General features: G+C 37.8%; 1 protein-coding gene across 2 annotated transcripts in view; it reads left to right on the plus strand.

Annotated features, from left to right (window-relative positions):
* Positions 1-582: 582 nt before the first annotated feature.
* The window catches only part of Top2 (DNA topoisomerase 2), a 9,895-nt gene continuing 449 nt past the window's right edge, over positions 583-10,028 (plus strand). Inside the window, exons 1-22 of one of the 2 annotated variants that reach the window (XM_077423004.1) lie at positions 586-944; positions 1,370-1,702; positions 1,789-2,032; positions 2,101-2,487; positions 2,559-2,798; positions 2,872-3,130; positions 3,202-3,371; positions 3,485-3,695; positions 3,785-4,373; positions 4,443-4,674; positions 4,822-5,021; positions 5,103-5,238; positions 5,315-5,614; positions 6,039-6,269; positions 6,335-6,520; positions 6,592-6,715; positions 6,794-6,934; positions 7,048-7,129; positions 7,189-7,271; positions 7,358-7,486; positions 7,561-7,682; positions 7,778-10,028. The exon at positions 7,778-10,028 is cut by the window's right edge and continues 449 nt beyond it. In XM_077423004.1, coding sequence (XP_077279130.1) covers positions 1,395-1,702; positions 1,789-2,032; positions 2,101-2,487; positions 2,559-2,798; positions 2,872-3,130; positions 3,202-3,371; positions 3,485-3,695; positions 3,785-4,373; positions 4,443-4,674; positions 4,822-5,021; positions 5,103-5,238; positions 5,315-5,614; positions 6,039-6,269; positions 6,335-6,520; positions 6,592-6,715; positions 6,794-6,934; positions 7,048-7,129; positions 7,189-7,271; positions 7,358-7,486; positions 7,561-7,682; positions 7,778-7,924 — 4,521 coding nt within the window. In that variant the 5' untranslated portion in view covers positions 586-944; positions 1,370-1,394 and the 3' untranslated portion in view covers positions 7,925-10,028. Of the gene's footprint in view, positions 945-1,369; positions 1,703-1,788; positions 2,033-2,100; positions 2,488-2,558; positions 2,799-2,871; positions 3,131-3,201; positions 3,372-3,484; positions 3,696-3,784; positions 4,374-4,442; positions 4,675-4,821; positions 5,022-5,102; positions 5,239-5,314; positions 5,615-6,038; positions 6,270-6,334; positions 6,521-6,591; positions 6,716-6,793; positions 6,935-7,047; positions 7,130-7,188; positions 7,272-7,337; positions 7,487-7,560; positions 7,683-7,777 lie in introns of those variants that run through there. The other variant, XR_013259637.1, reaches the window with a different exon arrangement.

A 10,028-nucleotide genomic window follows, 5' to 3' on the forward strand; every position in this document is an offset into this window, starting at 1 on the left:
TGAAAAGATAAGCATATTAATAAAAATTGCAATGAATTAAGTGAACACAATTTTAAGAAATGAATACAAATGTCTATTTGTCACTATACTGTTCCGCTTTTCCGCGCAAATTGTGCTCCATGTAATATAAGGAGAAACAAACTCGCGGAACGAACGCGTCAAAATCCGTTGTCAACGCGGATACAGTATACTCCATCAAATTTCGGAGCTGTTTAATCACATTGAAAAAAAAAGCTTTTACACATACTCTTCGATTACTTTATTATTTAATAAAAGTGGCAGTATAATATTATAGATCAAACATCATGTTGATGGTTATTATGAAGTATATCTTATATGCAAGCCAGGGTACATACATAGGCTGCGTTAAGTACTGGCAGTGAATATCGAAACGATAATAGCGGATTCCGCTTTTCCGTTCAAACGTGCGGGACTCAACTCGCGGAAGCGCGGAATCTAGTTACTAGTTACTATTCTGTTCCGCGCTTCCGCGCTTCCGCGTTTCCGCGTTTCCGCGCTCCATGTAATGGCACCCTAAGTTACCGGAGCTCGTATTCCGATGTAGGACGAGTGGAAGATTACACGAGATGAGATTGGCAGCCCTGTTCTTGGAGGCAAGCCGAGTGCCGATGTCGAGTAGCGCCTAATAGCGCGAAGCGAGCATTGGAACGTGGACGACTCGGTGTAAACGCGAAGGTGTGAAGTATACGTTGACGAGTACCTCGTCTTTCGCGTGCGGCTTACTGCCGGTGCCGGCGCGAGCGAATCGGTCGGCACGATCGCGTACTGCCGACGCGCGTCCAGCGAGACGGTTGCCCTGCGCGCCTGTGATATGCCAATAATTAGTGTTTACGGTCCCGCAAATGGAAGTCCTGCGGTCTTAGAGACAACCGACGCCAAGCAGCAAGCGACGCACTCTGGACGCCGAACCGCGATCACTGAAGGTACGCAACGTACGCCGTCCGCGCCGAGTCTGCGGACTCGCAGCCTGCGACGACTCTATGCGAGTTACGGAAGGAGGTGGACAGGTGTCCCCGTCCCGAGACAAACGGGCCCCTCGAAACCGCGCCGATTAGATGACGGCTCTTTCCCGCCATATTTTTCAAAGTTCCTTACAACGTGGACGCCTGCACCTGCGGTAATAGCTTCCATCCCAGGAGGAGAGAAGGCACTCCCTCGGAGCTGGACGTCCGCGTCTAGATTAGAATTAAAGTGTCTTCAACAATTAGATACGAATAGAATCTGTGACAGTTAAATTTGATTGCTTGAAAACGATTTCACAAAAGCAGCTGTTTACAATACATTTTGTTTCTCGTAGTAGAAGTTTGTATAGATTTCTACGTGTAACTTCTATTTTATTGATTTGTAGATATTTAAAAGTACCGTGTACCAAAATGAATACAGCCATGGAAAATGGGGCTGGCAACGGCAAGCCAGCTACCAAGCAGAAAACCATTGAAGGTATCTATCAAAAGAAATCGCAGTTGGAACACATTCTGCTGCGTCCAGATACCTACATCGGATCTGTGGAGCTACTAACAGAAATGATGTGGGTCTTTGACAAGGAGAAGGAAATGATGGTACAGAAGGAAATAAGATACGTTCCTGGATTATATAAGATTTTTGATGAGATTCTGGTAAATGCTGCCGATAATAAACAACGTGATCCTAAGATGGATATGATCAAGATTGACATTGACTCGTAAGTCATATTAAGAAACAAATTTCAAAATTCACAAAAATCTACCATAAATTGTATTGTTAATTAAATGCTATTCTATATTATAGGGAAAACAACACCATTTCTGTATGGAACAATGGCAAAGGCATTCCTGTAGTGATACACAAAGACGAGAACATGTATGTACCTACCATGATATTTGGCCACCTTCTGACATCATCAAATTATGATGACGAAGAAGAGAAAGTGACCGGTGGTAGGAATGGTTACGGTGCCAAGCTATGTAACATTTTTAGTCATCGTTTTACTGTCGAGACTGCAACAAAGGAATACAAGAAATGCTTAAAACAAGTGAGCAAAAATACATTGATATCTCCATCTTTAGTTCTATCACATGATAATTTTCTTCTCTTTTACAGACGTGGGGCAATAATATGGGAAAAGCTAGCGAGCCTAGAATTAAGGACTATTACGGAGAGGATTTCACGAAAGTCACATTTTCACCGGACTTGACAAAGTTCAAGATGCAATCTCTCGATGATGATATTGTATCACTAATGTCTCGAAGAGCATATGATGTAGCTGCCTCCTCGAAGGGCGTCAAGGTGTATCTGAATGGGAGTCGTATACCAGTAAAGAATTTTAAAGATTATGTTGATTTTTACATCAAAGGAAAAGAAGACGATGGCGGTAACCCGCTGAAAGTTGTGTATGAGAATTGTGGTCCACGCTGGGAAGTGGCTCTCACTTTATCTGATAAAGGATTTCAACAAATGTCCTTTGTAAATAGTATCGCAACAACAAAGGTAAGATGTACAGTAATTTTCTGTGAAGGGTAATATTGTTTCAAATATTTAAATTTGCCGAATATCTATAGGGTGGCAGACACATCGATCATGTGACAGACATGATAGTCAAGCAATTGATTGAAACGTTAAAGAAGAAGAATAAAGCTGGTGTTGCCATTAAGCCGTTTCAAATCAAGAATCACTTGTGGATCTTCGTTAACTGTCTCATCAACAATCCCACCTTTGACTCGCAAACTAAGGAGAATATGACTCTGCAGCCAAAGAGCTTTGGCTCTAAATGCACACTAACTGATAAGTTTATCACCTCAGTAAGTGTAAATATTTATATCAAAGGTTCGCGTTTATCTATGCATTTGATCATTCTTTTCAATGCAATTACAGATCGCGAAAATCGGTGTTGTGGAAGCAGTGTTATCCTGGGCGAAGTTTAAAGCTGACAGTCAGCTTGAAAAATTAGGTCCCAAATCGAAGCAAAGAAAACTTCACGGTATACCCAAGTTAGAGGATGCCAATGATGCAGGAACTGCAAAATCACTGGAATGCACACTCATATTGACTGAGGGAGACTCAGCCAAAACAATGGCTGTGTCCGGTATCGCTTCCATAGGCAGAGATAAATATGGCATATTTCCATTGAGAGGTAAATTTATTTTACTGAAAAAATGGATAAATTTTAATACTACGATAAGACTAATCGGTATTTGATCATAGGTAAAATGTTAAACGTACGGGAGGCTACCCATAAGCAGATTTTGGAAAACGCCGAAATCAACAATTTGATAAAAATTCTTGGTCTTCAATATAAAAAGAAATACGAAACTCGAGACGATTTGAAAACGTTGCGCTATGGAAAAATGATGATCATGACTGATCAAGATCAGGTTAAATTTTTCTCGCAGAAGATATTACTCACGCACACGCACGCACACTTATTTATTTATTAATTATTTATTTATTTATCATAAGATTTACGATTAAGTTTGGATCTCTTTAGGATGGTTCACATATCAAAGGTCTGTTGATCAATTTTATCCACCATAACTGGCCGTCATTATTAAAGTTGAACTTTATTGAAGAATTTATTACACCTATCGTGAAGGCCACTAAGGGCAATCAAGTTTTGTCTTTCTTCTCTCTGCCGGAATTCGAAGATTGGAAGAAGGAAACAGAAAACTTTCACACGTATAAAATCAAATACTACAAAGGTGTTTACTCAGAAATTTGTATTTCCTGGCATTTCATTAATTATTGATATTTATACAAGACTCGTTTAACAATTTTTTTATATATACAGGTTTGGGTACTTCGACCGCCAAGGAGGCGAAGGAGTACTTCGAAAACATGGCCAGACACAGAATACGCTTCCAATACCAGGGCGATCAGGATGATCAGAACATCATCATGGCGTTTAGCAAAAAATGTGTCGACCAACGTAAAGATTGGTTAATGAACCACATGAATGAAACAAAGAGGCGAAAGGAGATTGGCCTAGGCGAGCGTTATCTCTATGAGAAGAACACGCACACTGTCACTTTCTCAGACTTCATCAACGTCGAACTGGTACTGTACAGCAATTATGATAATGTGAGATCTATTCCAAACATGATGGACGGCTTTAAGCCGGGTCAGAGAAAAGTATTGTTCACCTGTTTGAAACGCAATGACAAACGTGAGGTGAAAGTCGCGCAATTGGCGGGATCGGTCGCCGAACATTCGGCTTATCATCACGGTGAGACATCCCTAATGGCGACCATAATTAATCTCGCGCAGAATTTTGTGGGCAGCAACAACATTAATCTGCTGCAACCCATTGGTCAATTCGGTACAAGACTTGCTGGCGGAAAGGATGCTGCCAGTCCGAGATATATTTTCACGATGCTCAGGTATTTGCCATTATTATATTTGCAAAAAAAAAGAAATACGTATTTCTACATGCTTTCTTTCTTCCATAGTCCTTTGGCAAGGTATATATTCCATAAACATGATGATCCTCTACTGAAATACGAGTACGACGACAATCAAAGAATCGAACCTGTCTATTACTTACCTGTGATTCCTATGATATTAGTAAACGGTGCTGATGGTATCGGTACTGGATGGATGACGAAAATACCAAATTATAATCCTCGAGAGATAATCGAGAATATACATAGGATGATGGATGGTGCGGACCCAAAACCAATGGTATGTATTGATAAATTACTTAAATTAGAAATTTAATTTATCACTTTAGGAATGTTATATATACTTAATAATTATACAGAATACTCAAAATGTCAAAATATTTATTGCTTTCTTGAATTTCATCACGTAATTGAAAATTTTGTTTAGATACCGTATTATAAAAATTTCAAAGGCGTCGTAGAAAGCTGCGGGGATTACCGTTATGTTATAAGCGGAGAAATATCAATAATTGGACCTGATAAGGTGGAGATCACTGAACTTCCTATTGGTACGTGGACGCAAGCTTACAAGGAAACTGTGCTAGAACCTATGTTACATGGAACTGATAAAACTCCAGCTATCATTACGTAAGTGTTACAATTGATCAATGATAAGAAAAGTTGCGGAAAATTTCTATAATTTTTTCAAAAATATTAATTTTATCATAGGGATTACAAAGAATACAACACAGATACTGCGATACACTTCATAGTAATGATGAATCGTGACAAATTAGTGGAGTTAGAAAAAGATGGTCTTCACAGAGTATTTAAACTTCAGACAACCATGAGTATAACATCTATGGTAAGATATCAGAAATATGAAATAGTACTAATAACAAATAAGACTGGAAATTCGTCAACGATATCTTTTTGTGCAGTGTGCATTTGATGAGAATCAATGCTTGAACAAGTACGACAGTGTAGTACAGATATTGAAAGTATTTTATAAAGTACGATTGGAGGCATATCACAAGAGGAAAAATTACCTAGAAGGAGCTTTGCAAGCGGAAGCGGAGAAGTTGACAAATCAGGCGCGCTTTATCCTCGAAAAATGCGACGGCACTCTAGTGATAGAGAACAAGAAAAAGAAGGATATGATAGCGGAATTAGTCAGAAGCAAATATGATTCGGATCCGTTGGTAGCTTGGAAACTGTCGCAGGATAGAGAGCAAGTACTGGTAAGTCGATTTTTGCTTGAAAATTCCTTGCAAGCGCAAAAGAATGTTAGTTATTTATTGGAATTTATTTATTTTGCTACGCTAGGAGGATCAAGTAAGTTAATTTAGGAAGAAACAGTATGTAAAACTTCCAATGTAGACGTTGTAACATAAAGGTTTTTTAACAAATAGCCATTTTCCAATAGTATAAATTTTTTAGCAGAAACTCTTTGCTATTTAACAAAAATAAGCAGAAAATTATCAGTTAGGTATAGAGCTTTGGAATATGATTATTTTGTAAAAAGCCTTTTTCGTGTTGACAAACGTGTGTGTGTGTGTGTGCGTGTGCGTGTGTGTGTGTGGGGGGGGGGTGGGTGTGGGTGTGGGTGTGGGTGTGGGTGTGTGTGTAATTTTACTAATAATTCTCATTGTCGCAAATAAATAGGAAGAAGCTGTAGAAAACGATGAAGAGGCTGTTCCAACCGCAAACGCGATAGAGAAGGAAAACTTCGATTACCTCCTTGGAATGACGATGTGGAGCTTGACGAAGGAAAAGAAGGATGATTTGTTGCGTCAGCGGGACGAGAAGATAGCGGAGCTGAAGAGATTGCAAGCTCGCACGCCGATGTCTTTATGGAAGGAGGATCTGGACAATCTGTTAGCTGAATTAAATAAAGTAAGGTTTACTTTGAAAGAAAATTTACCTCGTTTATTTCTAATTGTCTTACGACTTTCATATAGCTCGAAGAAAAGGAGCAGAAGGAACAGAAAAAAACGAAACAATCCGAAAGAAAACCGCCCTCGAGATTCTATAAGATGGAAGACACTCGTCGCATACTTCCTGTCATCGACGTTGAACTGAAGAAAAAGATTGAGAAGGCCGACATTGTGTCGAAGGATAAGAAAGAAGGCATAAAGAAACCGAAAGTAAGTCTACTATATGTTATCTAATTTATTTGCATACTTGTGCCGTTATTATATCAATATTTTTGTATCAGGTAAAGAAAGAGCAAATCATGGAGGAGAAAGATGAATTCGATACGTTTGTCGATTCTAGTAAACCTCTCGAATGTAGACTTGGAAATTCTCCTGAAAAAATAGAGAAAAAAGTTACAAAAAAGGGTTGGTAAATTTTAATTCATAAATTACATATTTTACAACGGATATTTTAACGATAAGCCCTTTTGCTCGTATAAACAGGATTGAAGCAAACTACGTTACAATTTAAGCCGATCAAGAAAGGAACTAAAAAGAAGGATAAGGATTCGGACGGTAGTGACGACATTGATTTCGGTAGCATTTCGCCACCTCCGCAACCACGATCATCTCGTAGATCCGCAGGTATCAGTTTCTTTATTTTTTTCTCGAGCCAAAAAATTATTAAAATAGATTACATTCTGTCATATTTTTTGAAATCTTGCTTTTACTATTTATTAAATCTGTTTAAATAACAGCCAAGAAGAAATATAATATGAGCAGCGAGGATTCGGATGACAGTCTCGAAATGTTTAATCCATCTTCTGATTCGGAACAAATGTACGTATAATATATCATTGATTTGCGTAGAGCAATTTCTCATCGCATGTCTTGTTTAGATCCAAGAAGAAAGAGTCCATTGTAGTGCTAAGTGATTCCGATGACAACATTAAACCGAGCAAGAAACTGCCTCAACCGACACGTAAGGATACACGATATATATTTAAATTAAACAACGCAGATATATATATATATATATATATTACAGATATTTCTTTATCTCTGCAGCGACTTCAGAAGAACTTTTCGATTCATTAGTCGGCAATTCTCCAGAGAAACAATCTTTATCTGAGAAGAAACCTGTAATATCCTCATCCGGGGAAGATTCGCCTATAAAGTTTACGGCGCCTAAAAAGGGTAATTGGCATTTAACTGAGTCATGACTAAATAAAAACTATTTTGTAATCATTGCTTATCTTTTGCATTTACAGCACCTATCAAGAAGAAGACTGAAAACGGTGGTAACAAAGGAGTAAAAAGACAATTAAAGAAGAAATCAAAATCATCTGATGACTCTGACACGGATGATATTATTACCACTAAACAAAGTCATGTAAGCAGGCCTTTTTAAGTCGATATATTTGTTCGTATAATATTTAGAACAATAATTCTCTCGAGAGTTTTACTGATTTAATTTTCTTTTCATAGACGAAGAAGAAAAAGAAGAAATCAGATTCTGACGAAGAGGTGACAACGGATGATTCGCCGTTACCGCCGCCCCGGAAGATTGCCGGTAGAGTTCGGAAGCCTGTATCTTACGCATTAAAGTTAGACGACAGCGATGATTCTGATTGAACGTCGTCATACACTTTGAAAAATGCCAGAGACGACGTAGTTGATTGAAGTAGTTTAGAGTATGAATTTGGAGGCAAGACGAAACTCATGGATCGTTGTGAAGAGACGTGACACAATTTTATTTGGAGAATTTCGGAGATTTTGTCCCCACCGATTGTTGGTCGTGACATTAGTAATAATTTTAAATGGGGTGCTTCGTACAGAATTTGCAGAAATATGGAATGCGTTTCTCCAATAGTTTTGCAAGTGGAAATAATTTGGAATAAAAATTTGTATTTTTGCTTACTCGAGTAATATTTGAAGATTTACCCGAGCAATGCAGTCGCTCGTTCTCTGGCACATTCTCTCTGAAACGCTCCGTACAACCTTGTACATAATTTTGCTTCTCGAATAACGCATAATGTTGCGAGTGGAATTTCGTGAAATTTAATATGCCGTATACAGTGCTGCAGGATCGAGTGTGTCCAGAATACTCACAAATTTCATCGCGTAATTAAGATTAAAAAAATTTTTTTTTTATCGCAAACTATATTGTGTTGTTTGTGATATCGATATATAATCCGATGTGTGTTTAGACGTTAATTTACTTTTTTTTCCTTTAAAAGAGGGCACGTGGCACGCTCCTGTCTTGCAAAGAAAATATTCGGCGCCGCATATGCTAAATAGATTAATTAATACCGTGCAAAACCAGGGAACATTTCTCCGGGATCGCAAATTATCGCACAACTATTTTCACATTATTCTCGCTGCCGAAACCTTATTTGTTCAATTCGATTAAAATTTGAAAAAAAGAGAGAGAAAGACATACAGAGACATATGCTGATTCCGGAAAATAAACGTTTTGTAGAAAATGATAAGAAAGAAAAATATGAAATTACACAATTTTTAAATATATTTTTACATACGTCATAATATGGATTTTTTCAAATTGTCTAAAAACTAAAGAAATTATACAGCGGTAACTAACTATTATACATATATACATAGAACGGCTCTTAGAATTATGCGACGCTCAATATCGGTTGAGCAAAGCTGTCGGACGTTTTACTTTTTAACCTTATACTGACCATACGTAATAATAAAGTAAGTTTACTTCGTGCTCTTGTCTCATTTTAGGTAACAAAGAAGTTGGATTTTAGTAAGATTTTAAAAATGCTGAGCGAGAGTCAGACTCGACGTGACCAAATAACTGATGCTGCGTTCCACAATATTTACTCCCAGTACTGAAAATCTACTATAGTTTATGTCACGTACACTATAGATTTTCAGTACTGGCAGTGAATATCGGAACGCAGCCTGAGAATCACGATTCTTCACGTAACTTCAGTCAGGAATACGATCGAGATAGAATAATCAAAAATCGATCGGTTTCCCCCTTACAATTTACGTGCTTCTCCTCCTCTCTTCTCTCGTATATAATATATATTTCATCTTCCGTATCCACATGTGTGTGAGATCGAAGGAACCGATAACTTCGAGGCATATTGGTGTTAATTAAATTCGACCTCTCTCTGATTATAAATTATACTAGTTCTGTGTACTTGTTCACCCGTAGGATAAGATTAAAAAGAATTATTGTGGTTGCATTTGGCGCAACGATTTTACACCTGTTATTAAACAAATATCTCGATAGAGACCAATCGATTAGCCCTTGGCCCAAGTGCGCGCGTTCTCAGCCTAATCAATATTTCGTGTATCTCCGGCGATTTTCATTTTTATATAATTCACACACACACCTACACACACACACACACATGTATATGTATGTATGTATGTATATATGTGTGTGTGTGTATATATATAAATGTTCTAACTTTTTACTCGGCAACTCATTGTTCAATATTGTTCGCTAAAATGACGGAAATAAAACGAAAATGGCGGAAGAGAAACGAAAAGCAAATGCATACCGTGAGAGATGCGTGTGATTTATATATAATTAATAAGTTTACTAACTTTTAAATTATACACAAATACGTAATTTATTGCTATAACGTTTTCATACACCATCCTCAACGTAATTCCTGTTTCTTCCCTTTTCGTTCCTTTTTTTTCTTTTATCATAAGAAAGATCGTGACTGTGGCGAGACGCAAGAACAATAAAAAA

The sequence above is a fragment of the Temnothorax americanus genome, unplaced genomic scaffold, assembly GCF_048541705.1.
Source record: "Temnothorax americanus isolate GAGA-0224 unplaced genomic scaffold, ASM4854170v1 Scaffold75, whole genome shotgun sequence".
In the NCBI taxonomy this organism is placed as follows: Eukaryota; Metazoa; Arthropoda; class Insecta; order Hymenoptera; family Formicidae; genus Temnothorax; species Temnothorax americanus.